The sequence below is a fragment of the Lolium rigidum genome, chromosome 3 (assembly GCF_022539505.1).
Source record: "Lolium rigidum isolate FL_2022 chromosome 3, APGP_CSIRO_Lrig_0.1, whole genome shotgun sequence".
NCBI classification, from domain to species: domain Eukaryota; kingdom Viridiplantae; phylum Streptophyta; class Magnoliopsida; order Poales; family Poaceae; genus Lolium; species Lolium rigidum.
The window spans coordinates 390,238,673-390,262,017 of NC_061510.1; the positions used below are offsets into that span (position 1 = coordinate 390,238,673).

General features: G+C 48.0%; 1 protein-coding gene across 1 annotated transcript; it reads left to right on the forward strand.

Annotated features, from left to right (window-relative positions):
* Positions 1–14,598: 14,598 nt before the first annotated feature.
* Positions 14,599–18,040, forward strand: LOC124704511 (fasciclin-like arabinogalactan protein 16). The gene is made up of 2 exons (XM_047236776.1): positions 14,599–15,961; positions 17,711–18,040. The coding sequence occupies exons 1-2, from the start codon at positions 14,599–14,601 to the stop codon at positions 17,782–17,784; spliced, it is 1,437 nt and encodes a 478-aa protein (XP_047092732.1). The 3' UTR covers positions 17,785–18,040.
* Positions 18,041–23,345: the final 5,305 nt, after the last annotated feature.

The window sequence follows — 23,345 nt, forward strand, 5'->3', positions numbered from 1 at the left end:
ATATAAGAAATAACTCCAATTATAAATGCATTTTGTATTTTTTATCATTTCATGTTTAGTGAGGCTTGCTATAATAATATATTTAAGGAAAATAACACGAAAAAAGAAAACCCTAGATTTTTTACAAATTACAATTAAAAATAGTAATCTTCAAAATTGTATAACGAATATTATCATATACAATAATTTTACAGTATTGATATTCATAACCATGTATTAATAAATACATAGTTAATATGATGTTAAAAATTAATTATGGAAATGTATAAATGTTTTGTATAAATAGTATGTATATCCTTGTCCTCAAGCAAGGGCATTCGGCATGGGGTCTAAAACCTTCAGCAACAACCAGTGGCGGAGCCAAGGCCCGGCTAGCCTGGGCAGCTGCTCGGGCTATGTCCAAGAAACTCCATAGAAACTGTAGTAGAAACGAGAGGATCGAGCTACAATCTCCAAGCGAAAATGACTGATCAGCAAGAGCTACGCGTGTAGCCTGCTCAGGCTCTAATTATGAGTTAGCTCCGCCACTGGCAATGGCCACATCCATTGGAGCAACAAATGCCTCGACTGGAGACGCGTGAAGGACGAGATTGTTGGCAGTGGAGAGTTCTGCAATGTTGGTTAAATTAGACAAAAATATTGAGATTACTGATCTTTTTTCTAGTTGCTGACTAGTATACGATTTTATATTTTCCAAAAATGAATTAGAATTTGCTACATACCCAAAACAATTGCTGCATGTGCATGCTCGAAATCACGTTGCATATTTTTAGAGATTCATAGAAAATTAATGCAAAAAGTTGCATTCCCTAAAAATGTTACATACATAAAGGTTGTTAGGTGTGAGATGTTTTTGTTGCGGTGATCGGATGTGTGTGGTTCGCTCACTTATGTGCATCGGACTGCTTCGGAGGTTGCTAATATTTTGCAGTTCCTGTCTGGCAGATGGATAGCGCTTGCCATAGAAATTACATTCCATTATAGCTATGCATTTTTCTCCCATGACTCAACTGTGGGAGTATGTCAGAAAGCGAAAAACATTTCAACATTTTCTCATTCTGTAAGAGAAATTGAGCCCACTCATTTAAGATGAACCGATTAACAGGAAACTCAGAGCAAGATCGTAGATCACGTGAGACGAGCAAAATCAGTGCATATGTGTAGTGCATGATTTTGGAATCAAATTAGCGGACCAGGAGAACAGTAGCCGGCCGGGCAAAAGACAACAACTATTAGAAGAAATTGGAGGGGGGCCGACCGATAGCTTAGCCTGGAGACTAAGCCACGTCAAGCGAGAGTGTCAGGCCGAACCATCGAAAAAGACAGACGCATCACTTTACTCGCACTCATGATCCTTTCACAATGATCCAATGAAACGAGACAATCCAAAGGAACTACTGATGGCTCTCCACGTAGCGTGCTAGGAGTAGGACTAATCAAGCAATGATTTTGCTTCGCACTTGCGATGCATTTAGGAGGTTTTTCTGATTGTGTGGAAGCTAGGGATTCAGTTCTAGTTAGTACGGCCCCGTTCTGCAGGCTAAGTTATTCTTTTCAGGGAGAGAATTGATTACCGTTTTTGGTCCGATCGGGCTCAGAGAACTGAAGCACGATTTGGCGATTGTGACCATCCAACAAACTACCGTCAGGCTATGGTGAGCAGTGTCGTCAAAGGAGTAATACGGCATGATGCAACAAGCCGACACCGAAAGACGTATTCATATTACGAGGGTAGACACACACGCGTTTAGAGATAATTTATCTCAAGATAAGCTGCGCCATTAAACGCCAATAAAATATGGTTGGAACACATAAAAAATTTGAAATGGAGCAAACAGATTTTGCACTAATCTATTAATTAAGAAAAAAATACTAAGTTAATTGACGGAAAAATCACGCAGAAACCATTACAACCAAACCATAGGCAAACAGCACCCAACGCAAGCAACTTCCGACCGAGTAAACAAACAAACAAACAAACACTATCAACCTAGTTCAACCACAAACTGGAAGTAATTGAATCACGCTGAATTGACGCAACAACAACAAATAGGTTCGTCAAGCATGTGTAGAAGCTTTCCTTGTCAACGTGTCTCTTCTTTAGTTTGCCTCGGAGGGACTTTTCTACCTTCCTAAATATGTCCTCTTAACTCTTGAGCTTTTCCCGTCAAGACGCAAACAATCTCATGGCCATATCTAGAGCAAGCCGCCTCCAAACTAGCGAGTAAATCATAGAGCTCCTTTCTAAAGAGAGCCTTGAGTTAAGTGCCGACACACCTCCATTGTCCACAAAGGCGGGCTGTGGTGAGGACGTCATGGGCAGCGCCAAGGCCTCTAATGAGCCCAATTCCATCGGTAGCATGACAGGCATAATCTACAAAACTGGGGCGACGATCTCGGTGGTGACTGCACTCCTAGAGACAGACATATCACGAGGAAACATGCCCGTTCCGGTCACGACATCCACCCCTTCTGTCAATGAAGTGCATGCATGCTTGATCCAAGCTTTAGATTGGTCTTCCACAACCACAAGGGCGTCTTCGAGCATTCTCTCGGAGCACACTCCGACGACAAGCCTCCCTTATCCTCATAAGTCGCACGACAGATCGCGATCAACGTGACCATCGAAGACAATGACGAGGTGCGAAACACAAGGGAACAAGGACCGAAGAAGCCACCTAGCCTCACGTCGATCAAGGCCTCACACACAGGCTGTATCGCCTCTCCTACCATGTCCTGCCTCTGCTACCATGTTCTGGATCTACGAGCGAAACAACGTCAACTATGATGTGAAAGTTGTTTGCAATAACTAATCCAACACACCGTTATCCATGTTTTCACGGACAACAACATCATCCCAACAAGCCTCACAGTATCATGGCACTCTTCAACACGGTGAAAGACATCATGAACCACCGGATGCCGCAACGAAGGAGAGCTATTATGCCAGTTGTCATTTATACTATGTACTATAAGAGCATCTCCAGTCGCGTCCCCCAAACCGTCCCCCAAAGGGAATTGGGGCGCGCCGGACAAAAAAAGCGTTCCAGCCGCGTCCCCCAAAGCCCTTTTTTGTCCGGCGCGCCCCTATACGGTGTCCGGCGCCCCGAGCCCGTCCCCGTCCCACGGGGGACACACCGGGCACGCCGGACACAACGAAATGAGAGGCGAGGAGGCGCGGGGCCGACGCGTCAGCGGCACAGTTAATTTTAACCTAACCGTCGCCTACCTCGCGACGGAAGTTATTCGCGCGCAGCGGCATCTTTGCCTTAATGGCGACGGAGGGGCAGGCGAGACGTCTCGTCGGTGCTGCGCAGCCTCCACGCGACGTCGGCGTTCGCACGCCACCGCCCGTTCCGCGCGATCTTCCCGCCTCTTCTCGTCTGTTCCCGCGCTTTCTTCCCGACGCCGGCGTCTATAAAAGGTCTCCCGGCTCATCAATGGTAGCCACCACACCCCGCGGCAACAAACACAGCCCTCGTCGCTCCACGGCCGTCTCCTCCATCACCGGTGGCAATGGCGAACCGCCCGGCGATGGCCACTTCCCTCCACCGCCGTCTCCTCCATTGACGAGCCGGCGGCGGCGTGCGGCACTCGAGGAGGCACTCGAGGAGGAGGCCCGCCAGCGGCGTGAGCGCAGCGGGCGGTGGATCTAGCGGCGTTCTCCGCCCCTGCCTCCGCGGCTGAGGAGGCCGCGGCGGCAGCGGTGTGGCGGGAAGCGGCGGTGCGACACCGTTGCGGCGTTCGGCGCCTCGGCGGGACAAGAGACGCGACAGCGCCGGTACCGGGAGGAGATGGAGCAGCGATGGGCTGACGAGCGCCGGCGCCGGCGCGATGGCGGCGGCGCTGTTCCGTGAACGGCGTGACTCGATCGAGCGCCGCGCGGCGTGAGTCGATCGAGCTCCAGACGACGGCGACGGCGGAGGAGCGTCGACGACGGGAGCGGCGCGCGCGGCACTATGGGGGAGGCGGGCGGAAGCGGTTGGCGGCGGCCGGCAGCGTTTGCGGCGGCGATGATGGAGCGCCAACGAGATGTGGAGGAGGAGGCGCCAATGGAGGAGGAGGAGGCCGGGCGGAGGAGACCGAGGTGGAGGGACGACGGCGACGACAGACGAGTTCGGCTCGGTCCGACGACGACGCCCCGCACCGGACGAGACGGCCGATCAGCAACGCGCCCTCGTCGAGTCCTTCGAGTCGGAGAAGAAGCTCCGGGACGGCGCCGTGCCCTCGAAGAGGCGCATGTTCGTCGTGCCATCGAGCTCTCCCTCCACGCGGCGCGGCGAGGGGACGGCGGAGGACGCGCGGCGGGAGCGGCACCGTCTGGCCACCGCCGAGCGCAAGGAGAGGAGGCGCACGCAGGAGGAGCTGCGGCGTAGGGGAGGCGACGACGGGCGGGGCCGTCGAAGCGCGCCGCCGGGCGGTCGATAGTCTAGGTTTAGATGAAATCTAGCCGTTTTTCATTCAAACTTTGTAATATATAATCAAAATTGAATGAAAACCTTTATTTTCGTGCACAAATATTCATTTGGGGGCGGCGTTTGGGGGACGCGGCTGGGAAGCGACGTCCCCCAAACGCGGCACGAACAAAACACGTCCCCCAAACGCTCGATCCGGCGCGGTTTGGGGGACGGTTTGGGGGACGCGACTGGAGATGCTCTAAACACATGCCCCTAACCCACTCTCCTTCTATACGCACCTGACAGGACAAAACACAATTCTGTGTAACAATCTTAATGCAACTTGCATTAGGAAAACAAAATCTTAATGCAACTTGCAAGCAAGTAGCACGATCTAGGATTCTAGGTGCGTCTTGGGAGCAGTAGGCCGAGTAGGGACGTGACTTACAAAATTGTAAACGCTCGTCTTAATTGGTGCCTCTCGCCGGACCTCCGGAAAATACACTCCAGTCCAGGCTTGCTTAAGTTAAACCAAGTCGGTGCCTTCGTTTGGGATCCAGCAGGTTCTGGTGGTACCTACCCGATGCACTTGACCACTTCAGTAGTATAGTTTCTTTGTACATAAGCTGTTCCTTCCGGGCTACTCGTATGGGTAGCTCTCTAGGCCTCAAACCCTAGGAAAAATAGCACGCGGTGTCTCGGCGATGGCCGTCGAAGGCAGCGGGTGGGTAGGCGTGCTCCGATGAGCCCTCTTCGCACGGATGGTGTCGGTGGTGGAAAAATTTGGGGGCGCATGTGGCCGGGAGGAGCGCTCCTAGCACGGTTGCGCGGAGGAGCTCGCAGGTGCCGATACAAGGCAGTGGCGGACCTAGGAAATTCTCAAAGCCTTGCAAACATGGTTAAAACAGTTATTTTTGACAAAATCGCCACATGAAATGGCCTGGGTTAAGCTGTCACGTGGTTGGCAAGCTTGTGTGTGGCTATTTGGGTTGTAGGGGCGCTGGGTCCGCCCATGGATTCAAGAGGACTGGAGGCAATTGTACTGTGTATGCCTGCTTGTATATGGAGAGCTCACGGCGGCGGTTGTGTTCGACGTGCGCTCTCGGCCGTTCGAGGAGGATTGGACCATGTCATCGCTTCTATGACGTTGAGGTGGCGGCGAGGAGTTCCAGCATGGATGGTGTATGCCCCATGTCAAGTGTGCGGCATCGCGGATGAAAATCCTGCCTATCTTTGGTCGGTGCCATCATACATGACCGGTGTCGATAGGGTGGTTCAGTTGGAGCTGTCGATGACTAGCGTCAGTCGAGACGCCACGATGACGCCACGATCATGTTAATGGGGGCGGTATTCGGACTTGCCCTATTGTGGATTTTGTATTAAGCTTGTTATATTCCTAATTTGTTGTAGTCGTATTGTACTTAAAAATTTACCGTGTATATTGTCAAAAAAATACCGTATACAAAAATATGATACCGGGTGTCATATTCTCGAAAAAAAATTCCCTTGATGAACCCGCTATACAGACACGGCGCGGAGGACGCGAAACCAGGAAAAGAGCGGCAGCCCGCTGCCGCGGCAGCTAAAGGGCGAGAAAACATTTCGCGCGCGGCAGGAGAATGATGCCCAGGTTGTGCCGAAGAAGATTCCTCTACACCCGACCGCACAAGGAAAACGATCCTGTTCGGCATAACGATCCCCACACATTGCCCATCTTCCAATCCTCGTTGACTCACTGAAATGGAAGAGTACCAAACACAACGGTGTAGCACATCAGACACGTAGGGGCCGGAGATTAGCAAGAAACTGGAGGCTGAGGGAACCGGCCGGTACATGCTGCGTAGCTTAGCGTGGAGACTAACCCACGTCAACAGAAAGTGATGAGGACATCCCTACCTCACTACTACCTCCGTCATTACCAATTGAAGATGAACCTGCTGTGAAGCTCAAGTCCAATGAAGTCAGGATTGGACCAATGACACGAGCTCGTGCGAAGCTACTTAAACAACGAGGTGAACTTGTTCCTAAACGATACCTTGATTGATGAGAACTTTATACTACCTAAGTCCTATTACTTATGTATCATCGGGTATGAAGAGGAGACAAGCATCGCACGAGAGGAGAGGAGCAGGCTGGACGTGAAGATGGACGTGAAGGCTTGGACAAGGAGGCTGGACATGAAGATATCTCATGGTCGCGCGAGGGAGGAGCGGGAGGAATGCGCGAGAGGAGAAGAAGAAGTCCGGGCCGGTCCGGCGCCCGGTCGGAGCCGGCCCCCACGCCGGGCCGCCCGGTCCCTGGCCCGGTCAGCCGGCCGCCAACCGGAGGGAGTGCATCGTATCGGGCAGAAGCCGGAAGCCTCGCGGTTTTCCGGTTGCCACCCGGTTGACCGGACCACCCGGCCGGATCGGCCGGTCCACGGCCGGTCGGCCGGATCCCGGACCGGACCACTCAAGTCTGTCTCGACTAGATCTATTACGGGTCGGTTATTCTTGTATCTTTTCGACCGGAACTCGTCCGGACACCTATATAAGTGCCCGGGACGCCCCCTAGCTGCTTTAGACCACGTTTAAGATAAACCCTAGTTCTTAGTTGTTTGCTCTAGCAAAACTATTGAATCCCTACACCATATTGCTTGATATTGTGTAGATCTCGAAAAAGTCTTGTGTGATCTGCTGTTCCATTGGGAATTAGACGGTTGCAACTTACCGCTTCGTGGTCGGCGGCTACGTGCGCAAGTGTGTGGAGTTACGAATATCTTGCGGGGTTGAGAGACTGTTGCATTGGCGACAGGGACCAATCGAGAGATCTCGTTGCGTCATACAAGTTATCATCCACTTCATCGTCGTGTTTCTCCGCTGCCATCTCCCCGTGATCATCATCACCACCGTTGCTTACTGAGAAGATCGGGCCACCCCTTATCAGAAAGACAACGCGTCAGGCCAAACTGTCCAAAACAGAGACGCCTCACTTTACCATACCCCTCCATCCATCCATCCTTTACACAATCCAATCCAATCGAAACGAACCAGCCAAAAGGAAGCCACGGCAACTTTTTTTTTTTTGAAAAAGGATAAATCCGGTCTGCATCGTGATGATGCACACAGCCTTTTATTAAAAACCAGTATATTTTGTTCGTGAGGAAGCCACGGCAACTAATCTTGATCATCGATGTAACACCTTATTTGTGCAAGGACCAAGCAATGTTCTACTGTACTAATTGCTTCACATCTGCCACGTATTTACGAGTTTTTTTCTGCGATTGTGTGGAAGCTAGATAGCAGGGGTTACGATCGTGGCCGTACGGACCCTGTCGTGCGGGCTATTCTTTTTCCCGGTGCGGATTGATTACCCGTTTTTGGTTGCGGCGGCAGCGCATCAGCGAACTTCAGCACGGTTTGGCGACGGCGACCACCCAACGAACTGCCGTCAGATCCTCACCAGTGCTTTGCTAATAGAAACCATGAGCAGTGCTATTAAAGTAACATCATAACTTATGTCCTGAGATGTATTAATTTTCTCAGACGATTTCCTGAAATATATCAAAATGCCAACAAGATATGGTTGATTTTACTATACTACTAGTACAAAGCGATAATATTAATCGGTGTAGACCACATGGCATTGGTCATTTCTATGCATTGAACCTTATGCACGTCTAGTGATCTAGCTGTCCGTCGGTGTCTTTTCTGCTAGGAGCTAGCCCCATTTGACTAATTTTCTGCGGGTAGACTATTCATAGTTAACCTAGTTAATCTCCTTCGATACCTGACAGCAGAAGCAAAACAATTCTGCTCCGCACAACGATCCCCACGCACATTGGCGATCCTCTCGTTGACCTGCCGCCACTTGTGAAGTGATTAACACGAGGTGTCTGTAGTATTCCCGGAGCAGTTAGCAAGTGCTCCTACTAAGTAACACGATGTGTACTGCCCTAACTACAATGTGCAGCAGGAAGAAGGCACATGGTCGTCTCTTGTCTGACCTCCAGATCAAAAGATACTCCTCCAGTCTAGCATGATCAACACCGGACATTAGGTGTCGTCGTTTAATTATCAAGATCGATCCGCTTCTGGTGGTAGTACCTACCGGACGCACGCACTTGACCACCTCATCAGTAGACTTCCTTTCGGCCCCGCCCAAGTAGGCGACACGGTACAACTTAGTAACACAGAAACAGCGCCGCATTTTATCACCCTGCACAATGAAAGAGGTAAGTCCATTTTAAACCTCCACATATACACTTCACAACACCCCCACTCGCGTGTGACGGGAGAAGAGAAAGTCAACACGTGGAAGAAGAAGAGCACACAGAGGGGAGCAACAGCAATTTTTAGGCTTAATTGCGAAAACCATGTAAGAAGGGGGCAATAGCAATTTTTAGGCTTAATTGCGAAAACCATGTGAAAGCAAGGATTTGAACTTGAGACCTGGGGCTCTGATACCATGTTAAGCTTCATGCACTAGCCACTTGAACCAAAAGTCCGAACTGATGGAAAGGGCTAGGCAATCCACATATACACTTCACAACATTCTCAAAAAAAATTATCCGTTTTAAATCATGAAAAATGCCCGTTTCAAACCATGAACAATGGCGGGGCTATAAGAATGTGACGTTAGTGCTGATCTATGTACTGTATGCTAGCATTTTGTACGGAGAAAAGTTCAATTTACCGCCTAAACTCGTCTCAAAGTTCAGATTACAACCCTTAACTTTATTTTGGTTCAATTTTCAACCCTAAATTCTATAAACCGTTTGGAATTGAACCCTCTACCCTTTTTGACAAGTTTTGAACCGGTTTTTCTCCCTATATATTGTGCCAACTCATCAACATACAACATACACGGTACATGTACTTCCTCTCTCTCCATATCGCATGATCACCTCATGCCTCATCATGATCGTCTTCCTCCCTGGAACGAGGCCATGCGACCACAGATGGGTGCCTCCATCGGACAATAACACCCGACGTCTCCTCTCTACACATTACATGTTGTTCCCAGCCTTCCGCCAGCATGGGGCAACCACCACGCAGCGCAGCGAGCCGCGGGGGAGACATTTTTATTCCGACGGGTGAAGAGTTGAAGATGAATCATAGATTTGAAGATGAAGAGTTATAGACATAGAATACATGTACGTACTATTTTACTAATACAATATATTACGTGACAAGAAAACCCGGGTTAATACAATGCAAGGGGTGATTCTGAACCGTTTTCAGAATTCAGGGTCGAAAGCTGAACCAAAGTAAAGTTCAGGGTTGTTAGCTAAACTTTGAGACAAGTTTAGGGGGTAGATTGGACTTCTCTGTTTTGTATGCAACTTGAACAGCTATTTTGTATGCAATTTGAATAGCTATTTTGTATACAATTTGTTGAAATGAACAAGTTCACAGCTTTCTACTGCTGTCAAATATTTTTGGCTATTTGAACATGGAACAATCCTAGCATTTTCATATAGATTTCGTTGTCTAGCAAATATTCCTCACATTTCTATAGATATTTCATTGCAAATAGTGAAGCAAATATATTTAGCATTTTGAAGGGCTAATTGAAGATGGAAGCATTCCTGGAATTTTCAATAGAAATGTTATGCCAAATATTCATTTTGTGATATAAAAATATTTGCAATGGGACAAGATCACCAAAATAGATTGTCTTAGGAAATTACTACGGACATTACTACGACTGGCACTACAACAATTGATCCATGATCACAACAAGAACATAGTTCAACACATGATCATGGGCACTGCGGATAGCGTAAAAACTTAGTTCTTACCACTACGTGTGAAGTATGAAACTATGAATAATTGGGCACTGCGGATGTAGCTTTCCTCCTCCCTCTTTTTTGCTCCTCTCACGGTAGATAGTCCAGCTTGTGCACTAGCTTATGTCTTCCTGGGAGGTTTAAACCTTGAAGTGATCATATCTTTGGGCAATGATCTTGGTTTCTGACAAGTTTGTTGTCTATGTTCTATTCACACATGTATTCATGTAGATATGTGCTCACTTGAACTTTGGCACATCTTGATGTTTTTGCTGCATAAATGAGCCAAGGACAACCTGGCCACCCACACTTGTCCCTAACCGAGACCACTTCTGATTTCATGAATACTATTCTCCTTTTTAAACTATTCCATGCCTCATCAAAGCTTTGCACTACTAGTTCTTACTTCTGAATAGCATTTGTAAGGAGGAGTGAGGAATTGTAGTCTCAACGTTAAATCTTGGATATTTGCATTTATCCTCACTATATGTCCATCTGAATCCTTATCGTAAGTTTAGTGCTTATTAGTTGATTCAAAGTACCATTCCTTCTCATCATCTCCTATTTGTTCTTCCATATTAGCAACCGAATCTATGTGAATTGGAGCATTTGAGTTAATCTTGATATTTGAATTTTTCATCCTCTTCTTAACTTTCCTGGCATGTTTTCTTTAGCTCAACTACCAATGAACCTTCCCCACTATCCTCACTATGTGGCATGTATTCAGTGTCATCCATTGAATGGAAAATTGTTAGTTTCATCACCATCCACATTGTCTACCTGGTCTTCAGTGTTACTAACAACTATAATATGGATTTGCTGCATTTGAGGAGCTGCCATTTGGTACTTCATGATATGGAACTTTTTTTTGAACTAAACTGTAGGGCAAAAACCTGACATAATTTTTTATTAAAAGTCCACCAAAGTTACAAACTTACAATATATACAAAAAAAGAGAAAAACTAAAGGTAATTGCAACAGAGAGTCAATCCATGCATGCAAGTCCTTAGCATGTTTGTCCTTCACCCTATGCTCATGCATAGTGACTTCATGTACAAAAGCTCTTTTCCATGATCTAAATTATGGCATGATATGTTGAAAAATCACTCCATTCCGTTGCTTACAGATGTGCCAAGCTTCCAAAAAATAACAACTTCTGCGAAGAAAGATTTCTGTAAACTTTTTCTAGCCTGAATAAATTTCTCCTCAATTGTGTGCATAATCGACCAATCAATTTGCATATATGACCACACTCGCTGACTAAAAGTACAGTCAAAAAGATGAAGCCAGTCTTCATAAATATGTGATGGGCAAAGAGCACAATGATTTACATCTGTAACCTTCCAATGACGTCTCTTGATCATATCCTTGGCGTTGAGCGTATCCCTGGCCAGCTACCAAACAAACACTTTGATTCTCAGTAAACATTTGCTCTTCCATATCCAACCATATACCTTACTGCACTGAATATTTCTAAAGTTGTGCTGATAGAATCTCTGAGCTGAATAAGTTCCATCTTTCCAAATTGTCTTCCATTCGTCTCTTCCTTGAGGATCAAGGACAACATTCTGAAGTGAATTTTATAACTGCAGCAACTCCGCAGATGCTTAATGATACAAGGGTCTATGAAACATGTTAGAAATATCAGGAAAAAAAGAGCTTTGCTTTACCGAAATTGTTGGATCCACCGTATATGAAAAGAATCTAGGATAAACCTCTTGAGGACACATACCATTCCAGCGATCAGCCCAGAAAAGAGCAGTGTCTCCGGCTTTGACGGTCACTGAAGCAATGGATCTATATAGGTCAGATAATTTCATCACATCACGCCACCAAAACGAACCACGAAGCTTGGAGGCATGTGGGACTCCATCAGGGTAGTAATTCCATACTAGATCAACCCAAGGCAAATTCTCACGGCTGAAAAACTTATGTCAATGTTTCAAAAGGAGGGATGCAGCTTGAAATCTAAAATACCAAGATGTTCATTCTGTTTTGGCTTGCAAATCATTTCCCATGATGGTAGTTCATGAGCTGGAACTTGAGATATCTTACTGGATTGCACAATTTTGACGTTGTCACTTCATCAACGATTATCTTCTCCATGCTTCTTCTGACAGTTGGCTACATCACGGGACTTGTAATAACCTATGTGACCACACCACTATCAGCTGAAACTAACACATTCTCAAGAACTTCATCCTAATATTCGGCAGGAATGATTTCATCGGGTTATTCTTAACTCAAATTCCCATACTCATCCTAAAAGTCATTCTGCAAGTGTGACCTCGTGGTGACTTTCCTTCTCCCTATGGTTTCTGTAAACACAACAGCTACTCCTCCAACACACATATAATCTACCATCTTCACATGATCAGTGTCATTATGCAAGAAAAAATATACATCCACAAGTTCTTTCCCTAGCAGATCGAAAAACAACTTCATTGATTCCTTCATTTCTAAATGATCTTCCAAGTATCCTTTGACCTTCCGCATCAACATTTTGTCTCTCTCCATCTCTCAAATCACATCACCTCCACCCATAGTCCAATTCGGACCAATGCAGACTAGCTCTCCCCTGGAATGGAATCTCACATTCAAAATCTATGCATGGTATGTGATTAAACCAAAAAATTATACGATGCAAAGGGATATCACATACGAAATTGCATGGGTGAACCTGGGAGCAAGCGCACCCTATATGGAAAAAAAATATAATAATTCAGGAAAAGGTCAAAAAAATTCAAATGTTTTTGGGAATCAAAGATGATCATGTATTGTACTCGTATACGAAAGATTCACCATGGAATAACTTCTCTTGTTTCCTGGGTGAAAAAAAACAGACTTGAAGGTCCTATATTAAAGTACTATTCACGCTATATTCGTCATAGATTTGTTTTTTTTATGCCTGAAGTCAATGTGAAAAATTATTTTGCCAAACAAATTTATACGAGTACAATACTTGATTATCTTTGATTCCCAAAAGGATTCGATTTTTTTTGACTTTATTTGAAATTACTACATTTTTTAGAGTATATAGGGTGCGCCTGCACCCGAGAGCCAAAAGTACGGGTCAATATCACATAGGTATTCTATAGTCCGAACCATATCGCTGCTTGAATCAGACAAAACCTAAAATTTTTCCAGAAAGCCCCAAATGTTGCAGCTCAAAGCCATAACCCTAGTTTCGGCAAAATAGGAACAACTATGACTTAACTCGAAATGAAATGTTGCCGTACCCCTTGCGATCAAGAGAATGATCAGAAGGCGACTGAGGTTTCTTCATCTCTCGTCTGGCTTGCTTTTTTGGCCTTCGGGCCTTGGAGGTGGGGTGGATCTCGGCCCCCATCGTTGGGAGGACTCTGTTCCCCTGGTTTTAGGGTTTTGTTTGGTGGGGCGACGCTCAGGTGTTGGCGGTGACGATTTCTTCAATAAAGTCTCCCCCAGCTTTAGCTCCCAAGCTTGTGGGAGTGGTGTGGTTTCTTTGGACTTCTTTTGGGTATGGTGATATCCGGATTGCCAAGAAGCTTCATCGATTGTTATATTCCTTCTTATTCGTCAGGATAGAGGATGTGGTCTGCTTGATCCATTTGGCAACTTTCCATATGTAACCAACAACACCATGCTGGCGCATCGAGAAGCGACATCACCGGCGCACCATTGACACGGTTCAGAGGTTGATGACGGAGGGCATCTCAAAATTTCCTTGTAATTTTCATTTATGTTGATGTGTTTTTTACTGTACCATGCTTTTTTTAATTCCAGGGTTATATTCGCAGGATTTTTTTTTGGAATGAAACTAGCACGAGTAGGCGGCCAAGTTTGTGGCGTCGAAATCTTTTTACCCGGACCGAGACGAGCACGGGGACCAAATTTAGTCTAGCATCGATGCTGAGGGGCAGAGGGCGCGAAAGCGCGGCAGGCATGACATGCGACGGCAGAGAATCGGGCGAAAATATTCGCGCGCGGCAGCGCCACCCGGTACAAAAGTTTCATACGTATGCTGCCGCCCGCTTGGCACGGACCGCGACCGCCCCTTTCCCGCTCGCCTACGACACGCCAACCTTGTGCCGCTGCCTCGCCGCACACCGACACTTCGCCCAGCCCGGACCCGCCGGCCAGCCTGTGCCTTCGAGCTGCGCCCACCAACCAGCCACACCGCGTCTTCCTCCTCTTCGTCTCTCTCTCTTCACTTATAAGCAAGCTCTCACTCTCTCGCTAATCTGGCCAGCCGTCTCCCTCTACACCTACACTAAACTAAACACCAACAGGGGAAAAGCTCACACCACCCAACACCATATAGTTACTCCTCTTCCCCTCCCCAGGACCTAGCTGGTCCATCCCGTACCATCCACCCACAAATCCGCCGCCGCCGCCCTCGCCGGAGCAGCAGCACCTACAGCAATCCGCGCAGCAGAGAGGCCCGCAGCCATGGGCGCGCCGGCGTACGGCGCCGTGCTGCTCCTCGCCCTCGCGCTGGCCACGGCCGCGACCGCCGCCGACACGGCGCCGCGGGAGGAACCCACATTGCCCTCCACGCCCGCCGCAGCATCAGCCGACGCTGCCGCCGTCGCCGGGTCCGGCGCGGGGATCAGCTCCAACTCGGTCCTCGTGGCCCTTCTCGACTCGCACTACACGGAGCTCTCGGAGCTGGTGGAGAAGGCGCTGCTGCTGCAGACGCTGGAGGACGCGGTGGGGCGGCACAACGTCACCATCTTCGCGCCCCGGAACCAGGCCCTGGAGCAGGACCTCGACGCGGAGTTCAAGCGCTTCCTGCTCGAGCCCCGCAACCTGAAATCCCTCCAGACCCTCCTCCTCTTCCACGTCCTCCCCGCCCGCCACCCGGCGGGCGCCTTCCCCGCCGCCGCGGGCTCCCACGCCACGCTCTCCGGCGAGGACCTCGAGCTGGCCGCCGGCGCCAACGGCACCCTCCGCGTGGCCCACTCCGCCGTCACGCGCCCGGACGCCGTGCTCCGGCCCGACGGCGTCATCCACGGCATCGAGCGCCTCCTCATCCCCCGCTCCGTGCAGGAGGACTTCAACCGCCGGCGCAGCCTGGCCGCGATCTCGGCCGTCCTCCCCACGGGAGCCCCCGAGGTGGACCCGCGCACGCACCGCCTGAAGAAGCCCGCGCCACCCGTCCTCCCCGGCGCACCCCCAATCCTCCCCGTCTGGGACGCCATGGCGCCCGGCCCCTCCATCGCGCCGGCCCCCGCGCCCGGGCCCGGCAACGGCAAGTCCCACTTCGACGGCCACAGCCAGGTCAAGGACTTCATCCAAACCCTCGTCCTCTACGGCGGCTACAACGAGCTCGCCGACATCCTCGTCAACCTCACCTCGCTCGCCACCGAGATGGGCCGCCTCGTCTCCGAGGGCTACGTGCTCACCGTGCTGGCCCCCAACGACGAGGCCATGGCGCGCCTCACCACCGACCAGCTCAGCGAGCCGGGATCCCCCGAGAACATCCTCTACTACCACATGATCCCCGAGTACCAGACCGAGGAGAGCATGTACAACGCCGTGCGCCGCTTCGGCAAGGTGCGCTACGACACGCTGCGCCTGCCGCACAAGGTCGTCGCCAGGGAGGCCGACGGCTCCGTCAAGTTTGGACAGGGCGAGGGCTCCGCATACCTCTTCGACCCGGACATCTACACCGACGGCAGGATCTCCGTGCAGGGCATCGACGCCGTGCTGCTCCCGGAGGACGACACCAAGCCCTCCACGCCCATCGCCGCCGCACCCGTCAGGAAGGCGCCCGCAGTCACCGGTACCAGCAGGAGCAAATTCCGGCGAGGTCAGTATCCATCCCCAGATCTCAACTACTCACTTCGCACTTCCTGATTATATTAAATTAGCGCCATTACTCCTAGTGTAGATTGCTTAAATGCTCAGTACCAGTACACTACTATTGCCACCGAAATTTACACTTCACAACCTAGTAGATTCTTGAGGTTAGCAGATGAATTGAACCGAAATTTAGTTATTATTACTCAGTGTTAGCTGATAATAAGAATATTGCCGGTGAGGGTACCTGTCAGTGTTGGTATCGCAGCGGCGGGGATTAATCTATCGATTGGTTGGTAGTGTTAGTACTTCTGAGTGGTGGAATAATGACGACGGAGTAGGAGCAATTAGGGTTCCGTCCAGCCGTCCTTTGCCCATGCCCATGGCCGTATTATCACAGCATATGGCCTGTCGGTGCCAGTTTGGGCACCTCCTGCCCCAGCATCATGTGCCATGTATTGCCTCAAAAATGCAGTGGTTTCCTTTGGCGTTTATGCAGCCACAAATTAATACTCTGGCCAATTGATTGTACTAGTGAAGACCAGTACATTGGCATTTTATCTAGAGAAATACATTTGCCATCTTTGTTTAGAGAAGTCCATTGGCATAAGCAGTATGGAAACATAGATGGCAACATGAACGATGGAGTAGAATAGCATGTGCTGGTGGGTCACTGTCTTCACTCTTCACCGTCTCCTGATGCTGTATCTGTGGCTGCAAGCAAGCTCAGATCTCTCAACACAGGACACATGAGCAACAACTTTCATCTTCCCAAAAGCACCAAAGGCTGATGATCAAGCCTTGGTCACAATCCTTGCTGTCTCGGTTCGGTGTAATAGTAGGCCCAATTGGTTATGTGTGAATTGAGTGATGGCAAGGGCCGAACCGTGTGCCTTTCTGAGCTCATTAACAAATGAACAGATCAAAATCCTGTACATGTAACCCCTATAATAGCATATGTGATTGGGAATTAGGAATCAAAACTTCGTATAAATCATTTGTGTGGCATTGATGGAAAGACCACTCAGGTGCCAATCATTTGGGCCATATTTGTAGACCCAGGCTCGATGGATGTTAATACCTACAAATTGCTTCATCTTTAGAATAAGATGACTACTAAGACCTTTGGAGACATTGGTTTGGACAAATATTGTGTTGAATTTTAGACTTAGGATGATGGTAATGCAAAGAACGCAAGAATACAGAAATTACTTCCATGAATGTATCTGACATGTAGGGACTTAAATTGTTGGCCCTCGGTAATCCTCACTCCTTTACATAGCTGTCCATGGTTTGTGAGAGAAAACACAACCACCTATAGACTGTGAATCACAACCTCCTGTGATTTTCATAGCTGGACATGGTTATGTCTGTGATTTTGACATTGGACGCCATTTCACCTTGCACACAATTGTTCTCTATGTCTAGGCTTTGAAGCTAAGCTATCTGAAGCTGGTGTCACGTCCTTAGCATATACAAGCTGACAGAATTTTGCAAATCTCTTTCTTGTAAAAATTCACACAGGCATCTGATGCTGATTTGATTGGGCATCTGATTATATATAATTAATATTGTAACATAATCAGACAACGATTCGCCAACTCTCATACACATACTACCGTCGGTGCAGCATTGGCGTCTGTCACTACGTGCTAACCACTAACTTGACATTGACAACAAGCTCATACAGTTTATTCCATTGAATTGCTCGCCAACAGTCGGTCTTATGCTTAATGTGGTTCCATTAAATATACTGCAGGCAAGCTGTTGGAGGCAACGTGCACAATGGCTGGAGTCTTTGGTCAGCGATCGCGATTAGCGAGCTGCCAGTAGGAGAAGAAGAAGATTGATCTCATGATTGATACCGAAACACGACCTGGAATGAGCCGACGATGGGCTGTGCTTTGGACATGGGGCCGTCCACGATATTGTTGTTCTTTTTTGTTTATTATTATATGAATAATCAATCGGGTGGGGAATGTAAAACTGGTGGTTGTTGGTGTGTCCGAAAGAAAAAAGAATTGTTTATACTTGAAGGCCAAGAATCTTCTGTGTATAGGAGTTAAGCTCTTTTCTTGTTCGTTTGCCATTCTTTGCGTCTGTTTTATTTGTCGGTGGGGAATTGTTCTCGATTGAAGGTTGCCTCCCATGGGTTAAGAATTATATACTGCAATGTTGTAGAGAATTATCACCTACTCTATAACAAGATTTTGGTACAACATATATGTCATCATAACCTGGTGATTCTTATTTATGTTTCTTTCTCAAGATTTGGTACATCTTCAGCTTAAAATACAAGGTTGTGAATTGTGATTTGCCTTCCACTCTCCTGCATGTTCCTGTGTTCTTATTTGGACACAGCTATAGGAATCGTTCCGAGAGAACATGGATGACCTGTAGAACACTAGCGAACTATCGATGCTCCCTTCCAACAAAGTGGCAATTAAGAAGCTACTAAAGGGGTGCAGTTGACTTTGCTTACTATGGTCAATGTCTTGGTGGCAGACAACTCAAATGAGGTTGATATATATTTAGCCGGTATACAGCGAGGCATACACTTGCTTTGAGACTGCATCATCTCAAATGAGCTTTGATATATATTTAGAGCAATTCCAATAGTATAGCCAATTGTTGGCTATAACAAGATGTCATATTATTTGTAGTCATCATATAGCTAACATGTACAATAGTTGGCTATAAGAATGTAGTACTTTACTAATATATGGCCCACCTTTCACTCTCACAAGTGCGCTAGGAGCACGTACAGAAGTTCTGACTATCGCATAAGTAGCCCACCTCCCTTCTCTCTCCTCTTCTCTCTCCTCCAACTCATCTAAAATATATTATTTAATGTCTTATAGTCAGCTGACTGGACTCTATTGTACTTGCTCTTAGTGGGAGTAACATACTACTAGCTAGTAACACCACACATCTCAAGGCATTTTGGTGACATGTCATGCTAATAAATGAAAAAATAGAGTGAGATGGTACTAACATCACACACCTCAAGGCAATAGAGTCTACAACATATAAATGATACAATGCATGACACCACATATAAGTTATTACTCACTATGAAGGTAGTAACCTAGACTAGTAACATGGCATATGTTACTACTTACTAGTCTAAGTTATTTCTCGTTATGACCAGCCTGAAGGAAAACAAATCAAATCTCCTGCAGATCTAATCTGTTAAGTCTGCTGTTTTTATGAACTATTTGGCAGGGTTTATATAGTTGTGCAGATGAACTTGCCAATGTGGCCATGGAAGCGCACAGAGCTGGTCCTTCCACTTTCGCTACCTGTCTGAAATATGTTCAACATGCTGCAAACCCTGATCGCGGTGATGAAGATTAATACACAGTCTTGAGTCCATCTGCTGTTCTATTACTGAAATTAGAAGTTTACTCCTTTTGCTTGGATGTTATGATCCTTCTGTCAGTTGTCAAGTTTGGGAAGCTGTCGCTACTTTCAAAATTCAGTTTGTACATATTTCGTTCTCCCCTCCCAGAACTTGCTAAGTCTGGGTTAGATGCTGGCCTAGACAGACGGAGGTGGTCCGTTTTGGTCCGCACGGACACGAGGACAACCGAGTATAAATGTGTCACCGCGTACACAGTGCACACATTGCGCGTGTCCACCCTTTGTTTCCTCGGGTCAGCATGGCAGCGGGTGAGTGCCTGCTCCGCCTTAGTGCTAATGTGCGGCGTTGGCCTTTCTGCGCCTATTTTGATGCCATCCGCTTTGCCTTCTATGCGCCTATTTTGATGCCATCCGCTTTGAGCAGGTCGTGTGGTTGTGCCCATCATCATTATTGCCCTCCTCCACTCCATTGTCCATGCCACTGCCCTCCTCCACACGACACGGATCAACGAGCCATGGGCAAGTCGTGGCCATCCCAAAAGAGCTTCCACGACCATGAGGTGGGCTACTCGCGTGGAGCCGGCTACCGCGGGGAGAGGAATCGCTGGTTTGTCCCGGTCGACCTGCCCGGAGGTTGGTTTCTGAATTGATGGAGGGTGCCCATACCACCCATGTCATGGGAGGGGCGAGTGCTGCGCGACGAGATCTGTCGTTGCTAGTTCATTCTCCCGCTCGATCTACGGGAAGACCGTACGTTCGCGCTGGACTCATACAACTAGGATACCTTCGGTGCCTAGGAGTTCAACCCTCGCCGCCATGATGGGTACCTAGGTGAAGTCGTCTACTTGAGCCGAGTACGGCGGTGGCCTCGACGACGAGGAGGATGGCAACAACGACGGTGATGGGCGCCCGATCTCTTGCTCATCAACCAAGAGCTCCAGCCACCCGAGCTGATCGAGGAGGAGGCCATGGAGATAGCCATAGACAAAAGCGAGCTTGACGATCTCGCCAAGTGGAAAGGCCTTGCCGTCCAACTCCGGGAATCCGCGCTGGCGCATGGCAGTGTGGTGACGCCGCCGGTCACCCCTTCTCACAGTTAGACACGCGCACCATCTTTGGTGCCATCGCCACTGGCTGGACCTCCTCCGGCACCATGGCCCTGGGCCGCCGGTCTTCATCGACCTTGGCACGGACCAGGCGGCAATGGTGAAACCCTAGTAGCTAGGGTTTTATCTATTTTAAAAGTTTTGCTTAATTTGCCCCCATTGTTAGTTACTTTTATTAATATGAAATTTTTTCGGAAAAATAAAGTTCCATCGGGCCGCTAGACAGCCACCACCCAAACATACACGTGCTGCTATTTGGCCATTTTTGTGTCCGCGGCCCAACCCAAACATACCAGAACGAACACTTTTGGTGTTCGATTTGCGTTGGGCCGCTAGAGCCTAGAGATAACCTTGGCACCGCTTTATTTTCGTTCTTCGCTTCTACTGATATTTTTGATAATTGATGATTTACTATTTTAAAAATTATACATTACCTCGCCTCTGTATAACTAGAATACACCTGCTCAATTCCAAATGAACGTAAATTTAAAACAAGAAATACGCAATACAAGAAATACTTATAGAAACTGCATAAGGGCCTCGGGATAGATAAAATTATCCCTCACAGTGTTCTCCAATCGTGTAGACACCCTCGTAAACAGATTGTGATTCTCGGTACTTTGTAGAAACGACCATGAATGGAGTAAAGTTGTGCACCGGTAGATAAACTAGATGAGTGAAGAATTGTATCGTTAAAATCTTGCCATTTCAACATACCCGTAGTGACCAAATAATGGCAAAACGTTACCACCCGAATAAGTCAATTGTCAAATATGTTAGCAATGCTATATGGTAGGTATAAGGTAGAACTTACTTGAATGACTGAACATATAAATCTAGCTTATATTTGTTGAATGACTTGAATGACTGAACTTACTTCAATTTATTTTTGTTGTTATCAATTGGGACGTGTGCCTATATCAAGGCTTTATACATGGGGTCTACAGAGAATTTACCATTGTCATGTTAAATTCAACGAAACTCATCAATCCTTTGTTGGATTATTAGGCAATTTCCATGTGAGTTTAATTACCGAAAGAAAGATTACAGATGCACAAGCATACTTAACCATACACATCAGACTAAGCACATGCATCAGATCTGAACATGGAATAAGTAGCAGTGCAAGGTAGGAGAGTAAAAGCACGTACATCGCGACCAGGAAGGTCGCACCAGCAGCAGCAGCACCACCACCATGGGAGTTGTTGATGTCGCCCATGGTGTAGTCGGATCTGTCGATGAAGCAGCCGAACCGTCGATGAAGAAGACGAACAACAGCGAGCGATCGTGCCGAGACGCTCCCCAAAAACCTTATCGCCCGTCTCCCGGTGCGGGATCTCAACGGACGGGGTTTCGGAGGCCTGCTCTCCCGGACGGCCGTGCACGCAATCGCCGGGATGGGGAAGACTAGAGAGTAGCACAAGCAAAAGGAACTTCGCGAGAGAGAGAGAGATCTAAGAGCACCTGTTTCCGGATCTGATCGGTCTCCTTGTATAGCTCGGGAGGAAGCCGACCCGCCCGCGTTGACACGCGTAGGAAGCCGGGGACACGCGGCGAGCATGCACATGCAGTCGACACGTACCCAACACGGTTAGTGCACCAAGCAAAAATTTAGGCTTCCTTGAGTGTGTCTCGAACTCGAACTCGAGTCACGAAACGCGACGTGCGTGCGTGACGTGTCGTGACGTGCCGTGCCGAGCCGAGACGGGCGGGCGGAGGAGGAGGAGTGCGCGAGGGCTTCTTCTATTCTCACTCACTTGGAATGACTAGAACAGACAGCCCTTATATACCACTCCAACTCTCTCCCAACTAGCAATGTGGGACTAAACTTTGTCCCCCAAGGCTGTCCCAAGCCGCCAACGTGATGGACCTTGAGATTTCAGGAATTGTAGACTATATGGGCTGCCTTATCGGGCTGCAGCCCATCTACATTTAACAATCCCCCACCATATCTCATATGCACATCGATGACACATTAGTTCCATTTACCGTTTAATATACCGCACTTCGGTGGAGACTGTTAAGTTGAACTTCCACTTAAGCAAGGTGCTACGCTTGACTACAACTGAACAATGGACTATGCCTTGAATTGTCAGTCTTTGTGCAGCAAGTTTCGCTCAATGCCGGCACGGTACTAGGCTACCTTAGCCTTCCCCTCGGGTGGAGCTTATAAGTCATACTCCTCGGCCCTTCATGAGCTTACTAGAGATTCACCCAAATCTCCCACACTATGACCAGTAGTGTCACTCATATAGGTGTGTTCTTCAAAAGATCGCCCGTAGGACGGCGTCTTCGCTCATCAAGAGCCGCTCGTAACACATTAAGACATTGTCAACCCGCCTTACGAGTAGCTATGAGAGAATTGCATCCGCAGTGGAGTGGGAGTATTAAATTTTCTCTCAACTCAGCTTGCTCCGGCTTGTTTTCCCGTGTCCTACTTCACGGAATTTCCGATCACATAGGTTGGGTTACCCCTCGGCAACTCAAGTGGGTCTCAAACCCATCTCCCTCGATGCTAGGTCTATCATATTTCTTGATAGTCCTTTTGTGAAAGGATCTCGCCGATTTTTAGCACTTTGGACATAATCCAATGCTATCACTCCGGAGTTCTTCAGCTTTCTCGACGGACTTCAATCTCCTCTTGATATGTTTGGAACTTTTCATATTATCCTTAGAACTTTTCACTTTGACAATCACAAGCTTGATTATCACAAGCTCATGAGGATAGCCGGTATTGGTTTTTCAACCATAGGCAAGTCCATCAAGAGCTCACGAAACCATTCCGCTCGACGAGTAGCCGTATCTAATGTCGTGAGTTCTGCTTCCATAGTTGACCTCGTTAAGATGGTCCGCTTGCAAGACTTCCAGGAAACAGCGCCACCACCAAGAGTGAAAACATATCCACTTGTGGCTTTCATTTTAGCA